This window comes from Lolium perenne, chromosome 4, assembly GCF_019359855.2.
Source record: "Lolium perenne isolate Kyuss_39 chromosome 4, Kyuss_2.0, whole genome shotgun sequence".
NCBI classification, from domain to species: domain Eukaryota; kingdom Viridiplantae; phylum Streptophyta; class Magnoliopsida; order Poales; family Poaceae; genus Lolium; species Lolium perenne.
In genome coordinates, this window is record NC_067247.2 from 19245563 (window position 1) to 19264721 (window position 19159).

A 19159-nucleotide genomic window follows, 5' to 3' on the forward strand; every position below is an offset into this window, starting at 1 on the left:
ATATGCCCAAGTTCTTGGATATCAGCAAGCCGATGAAATGCGATGAGAGAGAGACGGATTAGCGATGCTCCGATGGCCGGATGGAAACAAGCACTTGCTCATGCGGCGGGCAGACAAGACCCAAAACAGCCCTCAAGGGAAATCCTGAATCAGGATGGACAAGGTGTGCTGCCGGAGAAAAATCGAGCGAGCGAGCAAACCATGCATGCATTCATGGTTGAAATAGGACAAAAATACAATATATATTTAAAAACATAGTTTAGAATAGTTGATTCAAGTAGTTGAAATTAAGGATATATTTATGCTCGTTGATCTACTTTTCGCCAAAATTTTAGTGTTGACCATAGTTTTTCAAGAAAAACTAATTTTAAAACTACTAATCCATTGATTTTTTAATCATCGGCAATAGTTACGCAACAGCAAGTGTAGATCAGAGAAGGGTGTTGCTCACCAACATATCAGTTCCACGGAATTACGATATGGAGATGTAGCAAGCGTATGAAGTTTAAATTAGATAACGCAGGCACAAACAATCAATATAAGTGTGCGATACAAGTAGACGTAGTGAGGGCCTCGCAAGAATATCTTAGGATATATCATGCTCACCATGAGTAGAAAATAAATTAGAACACCTTTAAATGTCTCCACTAGCTGTAAATTCATTTGAATTTATAACTTAATAAAATTTAAAAATGGCGCCCACCATCATTAACCGTTTGCGATATTACAACTTGGTGCAGCGTGGGGCTTACAAGTAAATCTTATTAGGTATGATTATGTTGATCATAAATAGGAAAACATGTAATTAACCAACGCGGATGGTTTGCTATAGCGTTTGAGAATTGGTTTTTCCCGGTGCGACACACGTGTACTTTTGCTAGTGTATATATATACGGAGGGAGTTGTAAAGAAGATATATCACGTCTTACAAGTTACAAGCATCTAATCTTCTGCAGGATCATGAAGATCAATTTGTTGAAGGTGTTTCGTCTTCCGTGTCCGCTCCAAGCCTTCTCTGCCCCATCTTACAAGCATCTCATCATCGGCAGGATCACCAGCGGTAAAACCATGGAGGTGCTCCATGTCCTCGAAGCTTTCCATCCCGCATCTTACGATCATCTCTTCTTCCGCGGGATCACCAGCGGCAAAACCATGGAATTGTTCCATGTCCTCCAAGCCTTCCATCCCACGTCTTACGAGCATCTCATCTTCCGCGGGATCACCAGCAGCAAAACCATGGAGGTGTTCCATGTCATCCAAGCCTTCAGTCCCACGTCTTACATGCATCCCATGTCTTACAAGCATCTGATCTTCCGTAGCATCACCAACAGCCACTTCTTCGATTTCTTGATGTATGTATTGCAGCTCATCTTCAAATTCTGGTTCTTGATGTCCTGAAAACATCTCATTCTTATAGGAGGTGTATAACTCACGTCTTACAAGCATCTGCTTATCTGCAGGATCATGAGCAGCCACTTGTTGGGGGTGTTCCACCTTGAGCACGGGACAGCCGCACCGGGTCAAGACTGTAGAGTTGGGTACTAGCGCCAACTCCAGTTGTGCCAAGTTGAGCAGCTTCAGCCTGGTGAGGCTCTGGAACCCTTCCGCGGGGAACACCAAATGTACCCCGCTGTAGGAGTCATCCAGGAGCTCCATCTCGGTGAGATTTGGCAGCGTGGCCACCTTGTCGATGAAATCTTGCTTCACGGCTAATCTGCGGAGGCTGAGCATGCCAAGGCTGGGCAAGAAGAACGGGTCATCGCCGAGATTGGCTTCGAGCCTCCCGTCGAGCACCATGACCTCGAGGCGGCGTGAGCAGCGGCTCGTGAACACGCCCGACGGGAGGAGATCCCCGCTCAAGCTGAGGCTCACGAGGAGTTCCATCTTCTGGAGCGCCTGCGATAGCGCAGGCACGTGTCGCTCACAGACGAGGCTCATAGCAAGTGACCGCAGATAAACCATGGAGTCCAGGGGGCAGCTCCTCGCACCCCATGTGTGGCCGGTGGGCACAGCGCCGACGAGCGTCTGCAGGTGCCTCAGGCGTACGCCTGGACAACTGGTCAGCCGTAGCCCGTCGGCGAGCACGTGGCGCAGCCCCTGGATCTCCCAGAACTCGTCGGTGACATGTTGCACCCCTGTCCTCCGCACGTCCAGAGTCTGGAGGTTGTCGAGCTTGGAGATGGACGAGGGGAGCGCCTCCAGCTTGCAGTTTCTGATGCCAAGGTACCTCAGATGGATCATGTCTCCCATCTCGTTAGGCACCCTTGCAAGCAACATGCCGTAGAGGTCGATGACACGGAGGAACCGGGAGCCCCGGATGAAGCTGAGGCCATGCAGTCTGGTCGCTGGGCTCTCAGAACTGCTGCTCCCACAAGCTCGTAGAAACCACTCTGCCCAGCCGTGTTGGTGCTCGCCGCCGCTGCCGCCTTGCTGCTGGTCCTCCTCGAAGAAATCGCAGAAGAGGGACCGAAGTTTCGGGAAGTGATCGGGAATGTCGACGTAGGAGTCGACGTAGTTGTGGAGGGCGAGGCGGCGCGCGGAATGTGGGTTCAGGATGTGGGCGTGGTGGTGCATCTCGAACAGGCCCGACTCCTGGGCTTCAGATTCTGCAAAGGCATGGAGCAGGCTGTGGACAGCTACAAACTTGATGCCGCCTCCCCTGCCATCCTTCAGCGCCTGTACCAAACCTCTCGAGATCAGTTCCTTGAGGTAGCCCAGCCCGACTTCCTCCAAGGTTTTGCCCTTCTTCGGCGCGATGAATCCCTCGGCAACCCACAGGCGCACCAGACGGTCTGGATCTAGGAGTATGTTATCTGATGCCATTGCAAAGTACAGGAAGCATGACTTGAGGTGGTGCGGCAGGTCTTCGAAGGCCAGTGCCCAGAGGCATCTCACTGGCTGGCCCTTGGGCGTCTGCAGCTGCTGAAACACTTCTTCCCATTCACCATAAGACAACTTGGTCCGTAGTAGGCCGCAGAGCACAACAAGGGCTAATGGAAGGCCTGCCGATATCTCTAGAGCTCTCTTGCTGTACTTACTTCTCCAGGGGGCACGAACACCAGCTAATCCAGCACCAAAGCCTCGTCGACACAGCAACTTCTCAATGTTTGCGCTGGTGCTGCCAAGAAGAGGTTGCAGAACAATGGGTGCGATCTGCTTGATGCTGGGTCTAATCTCCTTTACGTTCAGCTGCGTGGTCAGAAGGATCCGGCTCTTGGGGTTGCCATCTGGCAGCAACCGAACCAAAGAGTTCCAGTCACTCATGTCCACCAAGCCATCCAGCACCACTAAGTACTCATGTTTCTTCAGAAGCTGTTCAAGTTTGGTCTGAACATCCCCATGCACGTCCTCTGCAGGGACCTGCCTGCTCACCTGGCTGTACATCATCTCCAGGTACTTCTCGAACCGGATGCGAGCCGGAAGGCTTATCCAGGCCTGCACCTTGAAGTGTTCCCTGACACCACGGTCATTGTGCAGCTTCCTAGCCAATGTTGTCTTCCCGATGCCACTTGGTCCAACGATGGAGATCACTGCTCGACGCACTATCTTACTGTCCTTGTCAAGGACGTACCCTTTGAGGGTTGCAAATTCTTTCTCCCTCAACTCAACCGCGTTGTCAGCTTCAATATCCCTGCATTTACCCAAACAATCCATGTTAGTCCCTCCATCTACAAATAAGTGATTCAGATTTTTCGAGATACGCATGTACCTATGCTTATCTAGACAAATCCGAGTCACTTATTTGTGGACGGAGGAAATATATCTTATATGCATGATTGTTTGTACTAGCCGAATTTACTGTTTGTACAAAAAAGGCTAAAGCGTACACTTATTTGCATACAAAGGGAGTACGTATGCTGGTTCTTAAGGACGTTATTGGTCTCCAATTTTCTCTTCCGTTTATTTTTCTTGCGTTCACAATTAAGTACTATCTCTGCTTCAATGAATAAGGCGCACACGTATTTCAAGATAAACTTTGACCAAAAACATTGAACAACAAAATCTTGATTATATTATACTGTATGTAATTAGTATTGTTGGATTCGCATTGAAAAACACTTTCTAATGATGCTAATTTTATACCAACATTCTTTATATATCCGGAGTAATTCATGGTCAAACAAAAAACATAGAAAACGAGAACGCCTTATTCATTGGAATACTCCCTCCAGAGTCCATTCCATTTTAATCTACATCTCAGTTTTTTTTAGACTAGTCATAGTGCATAGTATCATATACTAGTATCATGCATATGATAGTTGTCTATGATACTATCTCTATAGTGGGTGGTATTATAGAGTAGTATCATAAACCTCCAAATTTATTGTTTTGTAGAATCTCAATGTAAATCTACATACAAGATTTATTTTCCATTTTTTTTTCTCGTAACATGCGATATGATAGAGTATCCACCTATGTTACTCTAATCCTATCTCTCCTCCTTAATTAGATGCCACGTCATCATTTTTGTGGGCCTAAAATGCATGATACTACCTATGATACTACCACTATGACCAGCCTTAGACAATTTAGCAATGTAATTATTACTACTAGTTCACACAGATGCATAAATTAAAAGTATGGTACTATCACATGAAACAAAGCACCATCTCCCTTACCTAATGCTTAATTAAATATAGCTAGTTAATTTGCACTCAAAAACACTACTCCCTCCGTTTTTATATATAAGACTAGTCATAGTGAGAAGTAACATAGAGTAGTAACATGTGCATGTTACTACTCTATGTTACTACATTCATAGTGGTTAGTAACATGAAAGTAGCATATATGTTTTCATTAATTAGCTTGTAAACTCATTGTATCTTGGGAAGTGTGATGTTACAGTAACTAGCTATGTTACTCTGTCCTCTTCTCTCCTCATTAACTCACTGCCACATAAGCAAATTTGATGAGTTGGACACTTAGTTACTAGTGAAGTTACTCCCACTATGAGTAGTCTAAGACTGGTCATAGTGGGCTCCCACTATGAGCAGTCTAAGGCCACAAGCTCACATTTCAGGTACCAAGAAAATTAACACAACCAACAAATAAATGCTAATATTAATTATGTGGGAGTGGTCTCGTGTTCCGGACTAATTAAGTGCATGTGGTAAATATTTCTCTATGGTTGCATGCAACTTTCGCTTTAATAAGCATCATCCTACAAAGTAGAAATCTAATCAATTTTTCCTCGATTAGTGTTAGTAACCTTACATATTGGCAAAATGAATTTTTGATAGTAGCCTTACATATAAAAACGGAGGGAGAACATGGTTTGTGTGGTGATTTAATGGCTATTTATGTGTATGTGTCTGTGATTTAATGGCCTAGTTTTATCCGTTCTGATTTAGTCTACATTCTGACTCTAATATGTATTCTGATTCAGTCTACATTCTAGGTCAGGCCCACCTCAGTTATTAAGAAGATGGAGAGGAGTACATCACATGCAAGCAAATTTATGTGCTACTAGTACTACTGCAGCTGTGTTCTTTGTGAATTTTGGTGCTAAAATCCATGCGGGAGTACTCCCTCCATACCGGTTTACAGGGCACTTACGCATATCGAGAAAGAAGTTTGACTACAAATTTAGTCAAAAAAATATAAGGTATATGCCATAAAAATTATATCATTAGATTCACATTCAAAAGAAGTTTTCAATATTATATTTTTTATGATATATATCTTATATTTTTTTTGACCAAATTAGTAGTCAATTTTTTTTCTCGAAATACGTAATAGCCCTAAACCGGTATGGAGAAGTAGTATTTGTATGCAAAGTGCATATATTGCATTAATTAAGCTTTGGGTGAGGCATAATTACTACACAATGCACGATGGTTTGTGGCCAAGTAGAACTACTAAATGTTGGTCTGAATTGTCTAAATTTTTAACCGAGTGAGTATCTTTCAACCGTGGTGAGGATGGCTAGTAGTAAAGCTTCAGACCATAGAATGTTGATTAAATCATACTAGATCAGGTTTAACCCAGGATGTATCTAGATCTGGTTTTCTTTTTTCCTTGGTCGATATTTCCGGATCTCGAAGGAAACCGGTTTTCTCGGTGCCCACCGGTATAAACAAATACCAGCCGGTATTTAATAATATGCTCAAAATTTAATTGATTTTGGTAATTTTTGGCCTAATTTAAATTTTTTTTGAACAACCTCCGATGGTATTTCGATCGCTATTGCCGGTATTTCGGTAACTAGAAATACCAGTGCTCATTGGTAATTTTTTGAGAACGAGAAAGAAAAACCTTGATCTTGATTAAGATGGAATGGAGAATGTATTTGGTTAGCCTATGCATGCGCTCCGAAATCCAATCCCAAGAGTGCATGAAAAACCGACTATCATACTTCACAATGAAATTAATTATTTGGATTAGCAAGATGTTAATTAAAGCCTTGGGCTTGCAAAATTCTTCCGCTGTATCTATAAACCCGAACAAAGGAGTAGCTGATTTAGATTACCCACGTTGGGGTATCGTAGGCAGTATCATGCATTATATGCATGCAGAAAGTTGACATGTCACGATAATTAATGATGAGGCACATTATAATGGTATCATAGGTAGATACCGTATCATAGCACGTAAAACTAGAAAAAATTAATGCCAAATAGATCTTAGAGAATGGATTTTGTGCACGGGTGTGGGTGCATTATGTACCGTTTGATGGTTTTCTCGAGATTCCCGCTGGCTGTGTCAGCCGAGGAGGGTAGACTTTTTTGCCCCGTCTAGGTCACTAGATCATGTTGTCGGCTACCGCCTATCCAGAACAGAGGGCCGCCGGTCTGGATTGCCATGCCCTTTCTTCTCTACTTCCTCTGGCTGGAACCTCCTTCTTGTCCCCGGTAAAAATCCATAATTTATTCTCCGCGCTCCACCGCCGGCGCGCCGGCTCGGTGGTGCAGCTACTCCACCTTCATAATCTCTGCCGTGTCGTCGGCGCGCAGGAACGTCAAGTCGTTGCTGGTCCTCAATTTCTTCTCTCTTTCCCCTCTCCTTGCCTTGCTGGTGTACTGACGGCATCTTGGTCCACGTGCACGCAATGGCTACCGGAACAAGTCCAAGACGGACGGTTCCCCACAGCTTGGAACGAGCCGAATCGCCGGATGAGCTCTTGCCCATCCACGTCGCCTTGCTGATTAGGTAGAGACAGGGGCGGATCTGCTTGTGCCGACCCTAATGCACATGCATCAGGGTAAGAATATTTTTTACTACTAATGAGCTAAATTACAGGTAGTGCATCAGGTTAGGCATGAAAACGTGCATCAGGGAGGCAGAAATACAAGTAAAACAGGCTTCAAGCTTAGATGTGCATCAGGGAAATGTTCTCTCCAGCTCCGCCCCTGGGTAGAGATTGTGCGGGCTGTCTCCAGTGTTTTCCACTCTCTCCGGCCAAATCCTCGCTCTCCGGCGCGGCTCTCCGTCTGCCTTTACCTGCCTGCGCGGCTGGTCCGCCTCCCTGTAGCAGCCGCTGCGGCTTCTCTGTCTGCCTGTAGGCGCGTGCAGGGTTGCTCCATTTGCGTCTGCCACCCGGCGCGCGCGACTGTTCCGTCTGGCTTTAGCCACCGGCGCGACTGCTCCCTCTGGCTTTAGCCACCGGCGCGCCTGCTCCGTGGAGCAGGGGATGGAGAGGCAGCGAGTGGCCTGTGGATAAAAAGGCTACGTCGTAGCTGTGCCCAGTGCATCTAGCGATGTTTCGGCAGGGAATCTGGGGCAAATTCTATTGCTACAGTCACCTCTCCCCTTTCGTTACTTCTGAAAAGAGAGGAAATGGAGAGAGAGAGAGAGAGCCATGGCAGCCAGAGAACAAGATAGAGGCAGCGCCGCCAGAGAAGAAGAGAGAGGCAGCTATAGGCAGGAACGAGGGGAGGCGAGGAGGAAGGGAATAGATTAACTTTTCCATCTCCTTTTCCAGCGATCGCCCGGGAATCCCGTTCGAATATTGTGCCTTTACGTCTGTGCTAATGGGCCCACTGCCTTTTTGATTATAATACGGAAATAGATTGCAAAGAATTTTCCCACCCATAGCTCTTTTCTCCTAATCTCAAAGCACCGGTATCTTATAAATGGTACAGATAGCACTTACACCCATACTTGTAAGTATATTTGTATTTTCCTAGATTTTATACACAATTTTGCATTGACATTCTACAAATCAATAAACATAATGAGAGTATGATACTAATATATGGTACCATGCATTATGGAGATAGTATTATACGCTAGTATTATATACATGATACTACTAGCTATATGATACTACCAACTGTGACCAGCCTTAGGATACGTATTAAGTTACAATTTTAGGTAGAGGCGAGGGTGGACATATGGCATCCGAGCTCTAGGGAGCTAGTCATAGTAGGTAGTATCATAAACTAGTGTCATGCATATGCGGAAATGCTCATTTGAACTCGAGCTCAGATGAGCCTGTTTTTTGGATCAATCGTTTGCGCTGAAATTGGTGGTACACTGCTGTATTCACGGCAGTATGACTAATATTTAACATGTAGCATATAGCACACTGGCCCACATCTGTCCATGTATTTTATTTCTTTCCGATTGAGTGCGTTGGCCCTGCAAGCTAGTGTGCTGTGCTGTACCGGTAGGCGTGCCTCCACCGACGAAGGGAACTTGGATAAACGATACAAGACGAGCCCTAGCATTCTCAATCCCTGTGCCACTAGAACAGAGTAACCCTCATCACGAGCCGGCTGGATGCCCTTCCCACGTCCGTCAATCCCTGTCCCACCGTACACCGTCGTCCGCTAAGCGTATAGAACTGTTCCACCATTTCCTGCATGATGTATCTGACATTGGCCGGCCTGGTGGCACACATCCCACGACAAAATGGACGGTCGACGAAACGAGCTCATTTGAGCTCGGGATCAGAAACACCATGTCCCATGCATATGACACTAGTTTATGTTACTACCCTTATTATGCATAGTAACATAGAGGTAGTATCATAGATGATTATATTAATTAGCTTGTAGACTCATTTTTATCTTGAAAAATGTAATGTTATAGTAATATAGGTAGTTATCACAAGTATCTCTCTTCATTTAATGATATATCATTTCATCAAAATGCCTAGTTAACAATACATGTAGTTGCATCTTACTCGATCTCTAACTTACTCCCACTATGGCTAGTCTAAACCCGAACAAAGGGAGTAGGTGTTTTAAGATCCATATTAAGTTACAATTTTGGGTAGAGGCGAGGGCTGACATATGCCATCTGAGCTCTTGGGAGCCCTTTATTGTTTTAAAAATAAAAAATCTTATTAAAAGTTTCAAAATAAAATATTTTTATACACGTACGCGAAGAATATTCCTATGGACTTGCAAAATATTGTTGAAAAATAGTTCTATTTTGTATTAAATGAGAAAATAAGGCTCTAAGTAAGCATTAAAAATTCATTTGGTCTTCAAATTGTGTTTTTCTGACTAGGTACAAAGAAAAAGAAAATTCAACGAAAGTTTGTACATAGTTACTGAACATCCATATGGACATGCATGCCTGATTTTTTGAGAATTTTTTAAACTGAAAATTGTAGATTTTTTAATCGAAAACTAGCAAGTTGGCCCTCGCAAATGCGAGGGCATCATTTTTAGTTTAACCGTAGTGTTAACGTTTTTTGCATGTATTTTATCTTATTCAACCTCTCCATTGCAAATAAATACATTACCATTAAGACACATAAAATTTTCCACATCCTATTAAATTTGAAAAGTTGAGACAAAATGTGTTTGATTACATCCTTGGAACCGAGCGGTTGTACTCAAGGTAAGTTGTATTTAAATTTAGTGTGTTCCATATAAAAGTTTCCTAGATATAATCCAATACAAACCAAGCAAATATCATGGGAAAAATCTTAGAACTGAAATTCGGCAATGGTTCTGTTATTTCTTTGAATAAGAAAAGATGTGGGTCTTCATTACAGAAACATATTAGGAAACCTTGTTAGTGAAATTGTGAATTCTGCACTGTGCAAAGCATGTGCCTAATGATTGCCATTGAGCATCCTCCTCCATGCACATCATGTGCCCGATATATCTCCTCTGTTTGACATAATTTGTGTCAAGTGCTTATGGATAACCATGTCATCATGTAAATATCCACATTGAATACTCAAATCTAGTTCATGTTGCAACACTAACTTGTAGTCGTAGGATTATAGAAAGCACCTTCTCACGTTTCAGCATATCATCCTCTTAAGGCAGTGGTGCACACTCACAACATTTTTCTTGCATGAATTTGCATTAATAAAACACGCAACAAAATTCTAAGAGTGAATTCAAATTTTTACCCTGTAGTTGTGCATTTGTGACACATATTGCCACATTTAGTGGAACTTCTACCGAAATATCTCATCTAGGAGATCTTAAACACGGTTTCACCCCAGTTTAGCATTTTGTTTATTTTGGTTAGATAGGACCAGCATGTTACGTCGATGTGGCCTGACAAAATGTGTAAAGATCGGAGGTCGGCATGACAATCATGTCCAGACTTCTCAGCACCAATTGTGCACATTACTTGTCATCATTCTCATAATTTGGAACCCTGTTCATCAGTTCACACCTTTCTCAATGGATATCCATAAAAAATGACGTTTCAAAGCTTATAAAAGGGGTATTCTAGATGAGTTTTCTTTGAATGGGGCAATATGTGTCACAAATGCGTAACTATAGGGTAAAAAATGGAATTCACTCAAATTCTAATGAAGCAATGACTCTTTGACTTGAAGTTTTCAGTTTTCGAGCATTGCTCCTTACATACTCCTCAAAAACTGCTTGCATGAGTAGCTCGCCACTCACCTACACAGTACTGATTGTGGTAAAAACTTAAGGGGGTCAACATATGTATCCATCAAGTGGTGGAATGTTGTGCTCTCATTAATGAGTCTAATCAATGACACACAATGTGTTTACACCAGTTTTAGGATCCACCAGAAAATAGTTCCTTGATGTTTATGTACATGTGCTGATCATATGAGAGCCTACGCTTAACCTAAAACTAATATATATTCAGATGTTATTTTATTTATTTTATCTTATTCTTAAATATTGCAAGGACTTAACTTATTCAAGTTTGGATTGGTGCTGGTGATTGTTGATCACCATCATACCAGGACCGCCAGATCTAAAATGAAAGGCTGAGATGTCCTATTTGAAATCAAAATTAGAACTCCTCCTCTCATGTAAGGGATTTCCCCCAAGGCCTAGTTCTTATGTCCAGGGAGAAATAAAAAAGCCGTTAGCAACAGCCCCTGTTCGATGCAATTAGAAACCACAACTTATTAAGGGACGCGTGCAACTCCTCTACCCAAAACTATCCAAGAGCTCACGGCCATAGGGATCGGAGTACTAACCGAGAAAAAGTTTTCTAAGTTGCGGCACATCTCCATATCCCTAGTGCGACAACGTTAATCGGATCAATCGAGTTAAAAAAAACTCCAAGCTCCAGAACGTTGTCACCGGGCGAGATGAAAAAGAATCAAATCAGATTGGTCGATCCAGACGTATTTGGTGTCACTGCGCAAGATACAAAATTTATGCCCCACTGCGAGGCTGCGACCGACACGGTGAAGGCCCCCCCGAATAGAGATAATCTACTTCCCGAAGAAATTGAAAACCAAATCTTTTATTTATTTAAATTTTTGCGAGAACTATTTAGCATTTGTTTACCTGCTGCAACGCACAACTATTGTGCTAGTAAAATTAATATGCACATATAAGAGAATTGTCCACCATTTCAATCTCTGCATGTTTCTTTCACCTTTAGCGGTCAATAAATCATTCACAGGATATTTTATGCACGCGACTTCGGGATGAAAGTTTTAGAAAATAAATTTCTAAATGTTTCTCTAATCTCTCATTGTCTAATTAGTAATAAATCATTATTTTATTTTAAAACTATTTTTATACAAATAAATAATTTGCACTTTACATAATCGTGTAGGTACGTATGTATGTATCTATCCTGGCACGTCTAGACATCTAGCATGTATATTACTTGCGGGTTGGCACGTTATACCGGAGGCGCGGACAAGCGCAATATTGATCAACAATTACATACTGCATGTGGACTCTTTCTTTTTTCCGTTTCAAAAAGTCCATGACTCGTGTCTCACTACTTTGATACTTGGGCTTGGATGTGTCAAAGGTGTCATATATACTGCTACACGTCAAGTTCGACTCTTCGTTTTTTCCGTTTAAAAATGTCCATGCAGCTCACATCTCATTACTTAGATATACTTGGGCTTGGATGTGTCAAAAGTGTCGTATATTGTTACACATCAAGTTCGCGTTACCTAAAAAACTGATAAACCATAGCCATTAATTATATATCTAACAGTCTAAATAAGTTAAATGATGTGGATTAATAGTAAAGCCTCGAAAACCACATTGTATATTTCTTTTAGTATATAATAGAATAGATAGATTTTGTATATCAGTTAATATTTGTATGTACGTACAAAGTAGTTATAGCCTATTTACATTGAAACTATTGATATGTTTCACCTTTTATAGTCTACCAAATAATATAGTTAAGTAATATGTTTTTGTTGGAATTTTTTGACAATTAGAAATAAGTTTTTTGGGTGGAGGGAGCATATACACCCGGGAGCCGAATTGAATTTCCACGTAATATAATTATATATTTTTGCATATATCTCAATTTTATATTGTAGTCTAGTATGTGCTTGCTCATGTATAGTTCCTTTGGAACTATTCAAGTTCAACAGTATTATTTAAAAAAGCCTGTAATATATTGATCATATGTTAGAAGCATACAATCATATATGGCAAGGACTCATTTTTTCAAGAATTTGGCACGGGCTCTACAGGAAGCCTCTTATTAGTTAGGTAGATTTTTTTTAATGGGCTATATATGCAAAACGCTCTCCTGGTTTAACAAAAAAAGTTGGAATGCAAGCGATTATTAGTCACCGAGATTATTTTTTATACAGTACATCTTGTTCATAGGATAAAGGGGATGTTTTTTTTATCGTGTTTCAAATGAAAATGTCCGTCTACTATGTCTTTCTTGGATCTGTACGTGTCAAGTTCTCTAATGTGTACATGTTTATTATTGTACGTAACACATTTTATCTTTTAATCTCGGCCGTTAAAATTAGGATTAACATAGTATATAATTGTAGCACAAGTGAATAAACGTGATTGCATTATTTTGCATCTGTATATTGATTTTATCGGATGTCCTAGTATATAAAGAAGATTGATAGATGGGACTACATGGAACTCGGCCGGGCTCTGTTTTAGTTTTCGTGGTCCCCTGCCTAATAGTTGGTGACACCAAATGAATGGCAATAATCGCAGCATACCAGTCAACATCGGCGGCGTCCATGGATGACGCACTCCATATTTCAGACGAAGAGCTTTCGATTTTATAAGTTTCCTTGATCTCGCTAATTTCTTTGATTCTTCCGTTGATCTTTGTTATCTCCCGCGACAGCTGATGTCTTGTCATAATCTGCCCACAGACCATGCTAGCATCATTAGTACACGTATTTTTATTTTTATATTCATGGATGGAAATTCAGTGTACTAACTTTTTTTGAGTAAAACAGTGTAATCACTTTTTTTTAGATAAATCAGTGTAGTCACTTGGAGTACAAACTTATTTCCGGATGTTTCTTTTCTCTATCTCTCACTCAAAAGGAAAAAGATGTACCTGCATGACAAGTCCGTTTAGCAGTTTGAGAGCCCAATGGTACCAGGATTGGCCCCACTTGAGCTTCAGATGGAAGGCCTCGACCTTGAGATGGAACTCGTCGACGGCGTCCTCCACCTCGAAGGCCACCTCCCGAGTCTCCCGTGCCCACAGCAGCAGAAGCTCACTGGCGCGGCCGCGTCGCTGCTGGTCGGCGCCACGGACGAACGCCTGGAGGTACACGAGCCGCCGGCGCAGCTCCCGGACCTGGTCGTCTACCTTAAGCAGCGCCGTCGCCTCGGCGGACGCCACCTCTTCCAGCTTCGACAGCACACCCGTCACCCCGGCGCCAGCCATGGAATAGCTAAAGCTTCTGGTCTTTTACTTTGTCTTTGTTGTGAAACAAGATGCTCTACATCCGGGGAACAAGCTTAAATTTATAAGCGTAGCCATCCAATCACATGGCGCCAGTACAGCCTTTGCTGGAAGTAGCTACCAGCCTACCAACACCACACGAAAGGAACCGGCTCCTCCAACTTAGCTCTTGCAAAGTTAGGCTAACATAGTTGTTGGATCTAAAACGAGAGGCCAAGATTATGTACCATACTCCAGTCAGTCCTGTTAGTGAACTCCTAGTTTTTTCTAGTTTGCTTCCTGAACTTTTCGCGGTGGAAGCCTTGTACGCTAGCAGTAGGCGGCGTTTTACCTTTCTTTGCTTTTGCTTTGCACCTGGGATGCTTTTTGTGTTTGCCTTTCCGTTATGCTAAGTAATGGAAACCGATCCTACTGAGGTGGGTTTCGTGTGAAAAAAATACTTTAGATGAAGCACTGTAGACTTGTACTGTAGCTACCCACTGTGGACCAGCACTGTTCGTTACACTGTAGTCTCGAACTGTTCATGTACTTATCGTTAGATCTGAGCCATTCATTCATGATCCAACGGTTAAGAACACACCAAGTCAGGAAAGGCCCTTGGCCCTGATGATGTCCCAATTGAGGTGTGAATGAGCCTTGGATATGTGGCTATAGTATGACAAACTAAAATATTCAACCACATTTTTTGGTCAAACAAGATGCCCGAAGTGTGGAGAAAATGCATATTAGTACCTATCTGCAAGAATAAAGGAGATATTCAAAGTTGTACTAATTACCGAGGGATTAAGCTTATGAGCCATACTATGAAACTTTGGGAGAGAATCATCGAGCATCGCTTGAGGAGAGTGACGAATGTCACTAAAAACTAGTTCGGTTTTATGCCTAGGAGATCGACTACTTATGGAGAGATATATGGAGCAGAAGAAGGACCTACATATGGTCTTCATCGACTTGGAGAAGGCATATGACAAGATACCAAGGACGGTCATGTGGTGGGTGCTAGAGAAACACAAAGTTCTAACAAATTACATTACCCTCATTAAAGATATGTACGACAATGTTGTGACAAGTGCTCGCGCAGGTGTTAGTGAGACCGATACCTTCCCAATCACGATGGGACTACATCAAGGGTCTGCCTTGAGCCCATAAATATTTTCCTTGGTGTTGGATGAGGTGATGAAGGATATACAAGGAGATATCCCTTGGTGTATTCTCTTTGGTGATGATGTGGTGCTAGTAGATAAAACCAGGGTCGGCGTAAATAGGAAGTTAGATCTATGGAGGCAGACCTTGCAATCAAAGGGGTTTAGACTTAGTCGGACCAAGACCGAGTACATGAGATACGCCTTTAGTGGGGTTGGTGGCGAAGATGGATTTGCTAGTTTAGAAGGACAAATAGTGCCTAAGAGGGACACCTTCCGATACTTAGGATCAATGCTGCAAAGCAATAGTGATATCGACGAGGATATTTACTACAGGGTCAAGGTAGGGTGGATGAAGTGGAGGAAAGCATCTGGCATCCTATGTGACAAGAAGATCCCACGAAAGTTAAAATGTAAGTTTCGTAGGATGGCGGTCAGACAGGCGATGATGTATGGAGCACAATGTTGGCCCACTAAAATATAATACATCCAACAAATGAATGTTGCGGAGATGCGCATGCAACAGTGGATGTGCGGCTATACACGAAAGAACCGGATTAGGAATGAGGTAATCCGAGATAGGCTAAGCGTGGCACCTATCGATGAGAAGCTAGTCCAAAACCGACTAAGGTGGTTTGGGCATATCACACAGAGGCCTCCAGAAGCACCTGCAATGGAATTCTAAACAGTATGGAAAATACTAGGAGCGGCAGAGGATGACCAAAGTTAACATGGATGAAGGCGGTAAAAACAGACTTGGGGGATTTGAATGTACCTCGAGATTTGGCTCTTGATAGGTCTGCTTGGAAATAAGCGATCCATGTGCCGGATTCTTAGTTTACTAGTTCTTTGTTTTTTTTTCTCTCCTTGTTTTGGTTTCCTTATGTTTCTGTTAGGTTTCTTATCTAGCATACCTCAATTTGATTGGGAAAAAAGATTTGATGTTGTTGTTGTTGTAGCATTGGGTGAGGCCTAAGCTGTATTCCTACTTTGTTGGCTTGAGAAACTTTATGGCAGGTAAAGTACTTGCCTAAATTGATGATGATGTATATTTGACTTTAATTTGCCAAAACTTTGCAAGCAAAATAGTCTCCAAGTGAATTTAGGCCCCTAGTTTTTTTCCATCTTTACCCCGAGAGAGACCTAGCCCACCTGTCGTGAGTACGGAGAAAGTGCCGCGCAAATACTTTCCGTTCACGCCCTTTTCTCTGCTGGCTGTTATGCGCCGTGGAAAAAATTCTCCGCCGAGCTTAGCCACTTAACTCGGTGGATATAAGCGCCCTCTCTGCCCTGCCATGTTGTAGTGATAAGTTTCCCCACCTCCGTTACCATCTTGACCTCACTGAGAAGTGTGGTGTCGTTGATTCCTTTCATCTCTCTCGTACACTAGCACTATGTTTCCCTCTATAGAGATGACTTCCTGGTCGCATGCAACAATGTCATCTAGCTCTGACAGCAGAGCGGTAGCGACGGTGTGCCATGGATTCGTGCTGGAGGAAGAAGGCGAAGAGTCCCCAAGGACCTGGTTACATTTTTGTCAGGTTCTTTGTAATGCTGGGGCATTTGAATAAACATCCTCATTCTCCCTAGAAAAGAAGTCCTCGCTCGACTTTTCTTGAAAATGAAGGCCTTTCGAATATATTAGAATAGAGATACAATGATATTCATATATAGACTCTAGTAGTCTTAGAGGACAGGATAGCTTCAGGCTTTGTTCAGTTCAGACGGAATCCAAGTGGATCGAAAGGTATTGATGGAGATTTAATCCCTTGTAAGTCAAAATACCCCAAATTCACTCCAATACACTTCAATCCCCTTGGGCAGGAGATTAACAGAACAAGCCCTCGCCGAGGATTCTAGCGGAAGTAACACACTTTATCACCAGAAAAATACACCTCTAAAAAAACTCATTTGTTGTCGCATGATGGTCCCCGAATAATGTAACTCTAGACTGTCACGTGCCGGCCTTCATCATATGCATTTTTTTATATGCAAAAATTCTTATCAATAGTAGAGAACATGTGGTATTTGGTGGTTCCAAAAACCCTGTATGTGCCCATTTTACCACCGTGAGTCGTGATGGGTCGGTTGAGAAAGGATGGATCTGAGGAGAATTATTTTTCAGGCCCACCGGGAAAGGGTGACGGTTACTCAGTTGTGAACTTCACTGACTTTTCAACTTCGATTCTTCGAAACTGAGCTATAGAAGTAATCATGAGTTTGCCCCACGCGGTCCCAAGTACTAGTAGTAATCATGAGTTTGCCAGGTAGTAGTAATCTCAAATTGAAGGGAGTACTAGTCACCGTCGGTACACCATGTGATGTTTAAATGCTATTGTCGAGAGAACAATGCATAGGGGCTCCCGGGTGCCACACACCCCTATAGTTGCAAAAATAAAAAGATAAATTAAAAAAAATTCAAAAAATTCAAAAAAATTTGGGAATCAAAGATGACCAGGTATTATACTTGAAACAAAATATTTCCTTAGGAAATTACTTTTATTGTATCCTGGGTTAAAAAAAGAAACTCGAAACGCCCCATGACCAGATACTATTCACTATATATTTGTAATAATTTTGTCTTTTTTGCCCTGGAGACCATGGGAATAATTTCGTTTCCAAACATATTTTTTACGAGTACAAACTTGATCATCCTTGGTTTCCAGGAAAATTCAAATTTTTTTTGACTTTTTTAAATTACTATAATTTTTTTAGTCTACGGGGGTGCGGTGCACCCGGGAGCCAAATGTCCGCTTCCATTGTCGAGAGGCTATTAATGTTTACGTGATGATAGAGTATGACTGAAAACAATGTGAGATATATTCCCTCCGACCATAAAAACATGTCGGAGATTTGTCCAAATTTAAATGTATCTATATACAGTACTAAAAAGTGTCTTGATACATCTAAATTTAGACAAACTTTCAAATCTTTTATGGTCGAAGGTAGTACTAGCAATACAACTTGTCTATCTTGCTTTCTAAGTCTAGTCAGGTGAACATCAATGAGGCCTTTTAGGCTAGGGAAAGACAAATACAAACCGTCCAACAAACATATGGAACAGTCCAGATTTATCAATATTTGTTGATTAAACGAGTAGTATTTTTTCACCAAAGGGCTAATTCGGTAGAGAAAAAAAGGAAAAATGGCATCCTGCACGAACGGCAGACTAGATCAGCAACAACATCGGCAATGCATCCATGCGCGAGGCTGCCGGTCGGTCTCAATGCCTTTTGTTGCGCTAGGGTTCCGCACGCCCAAAATTCTCGCCACGAATACCGCCGCCAAGACCTTCCTGCTTGCGCATGCGACAACAAGAAGGACGCCGAAGCTAGCGGTGCCATTCGTGTACTCCGAGGTAATGGCCTGTAGAAATGCGTTGGCGATGGGATCGGTGCCGCCTCGCCGCCTACCGCCCCAGTGGCGCGAGCAGGGTGGTATACATGGCTTCCCCCGCCATTCTCCCCTTGCGTGGTTGTGGCTTCCCGTGCTTTTCTGTGCTTTTCTATCACCGCTGTTACTGGACGAGCCATTGTGTGCTTCAAATGGACGAAGAACGTGATGCCCCTCGCCCTACCTTCCACCGTTCTGATATGCCACGGGGCTTGGGGAAGTCTTGCCTGGCAGAAGTCCTTATCTCTTGTAGCTGTAAGTATTGTTGTGTCCTAGGTGTGCATCAGGTGCTCGTTGAATTTCCTTTAATACTCTGATGGTCCATGATGTGTGGATTGTGGGTGTCATGATGATGAATTGAACAGGGAGACACAAAATGATGGCCTACCAACTTTTTGAAGGTTGTCGAGAGTCGAATGCTTCTAAACCAACCAGCCAACTAAAATTTGGCGTCAATTTGCTGGATTTTAATTTTCTTAGAAGCACATAACATTTTACTCTGCAGCCAAATGTGTCAACAGATTTTTGGACTCATATTGGTGAAGCTTCTATGTCTGTTGCGAAGG

At 42.6% G+C, this 19159-nt stretch overlaps 1 protein-coding gene across 1 annotated transcript; it reads right to left on the reverse strand.

The window, feature by feature from the left end:
- Positions 1-887: 887 nt before the first annotated feature.
- LOC127323717 (putative disease resistance RPP13-like protein 3) lies at positions 888-14099 on the reverse strand. Its single transcript, XM_051351844.2, has 3 exons — positions 13705-14099; positions 13355-13503; positions 888-3631 (listed from the first exon to the last, which is right to left on the reverse strand). The coding sequence occupies exons 1-3, from the start codon at positions 14038-14040 to the stop codon at positions 943-945; spliced, it is 3174 nt and encodes a 1057-aa protein (XP_051207804.1). The 5' UTR covers positions 14041-14099; the 3' UTR covers positions 888-942.
- Positions 14100-19159: the final 5060 nt, after the last annotated feature.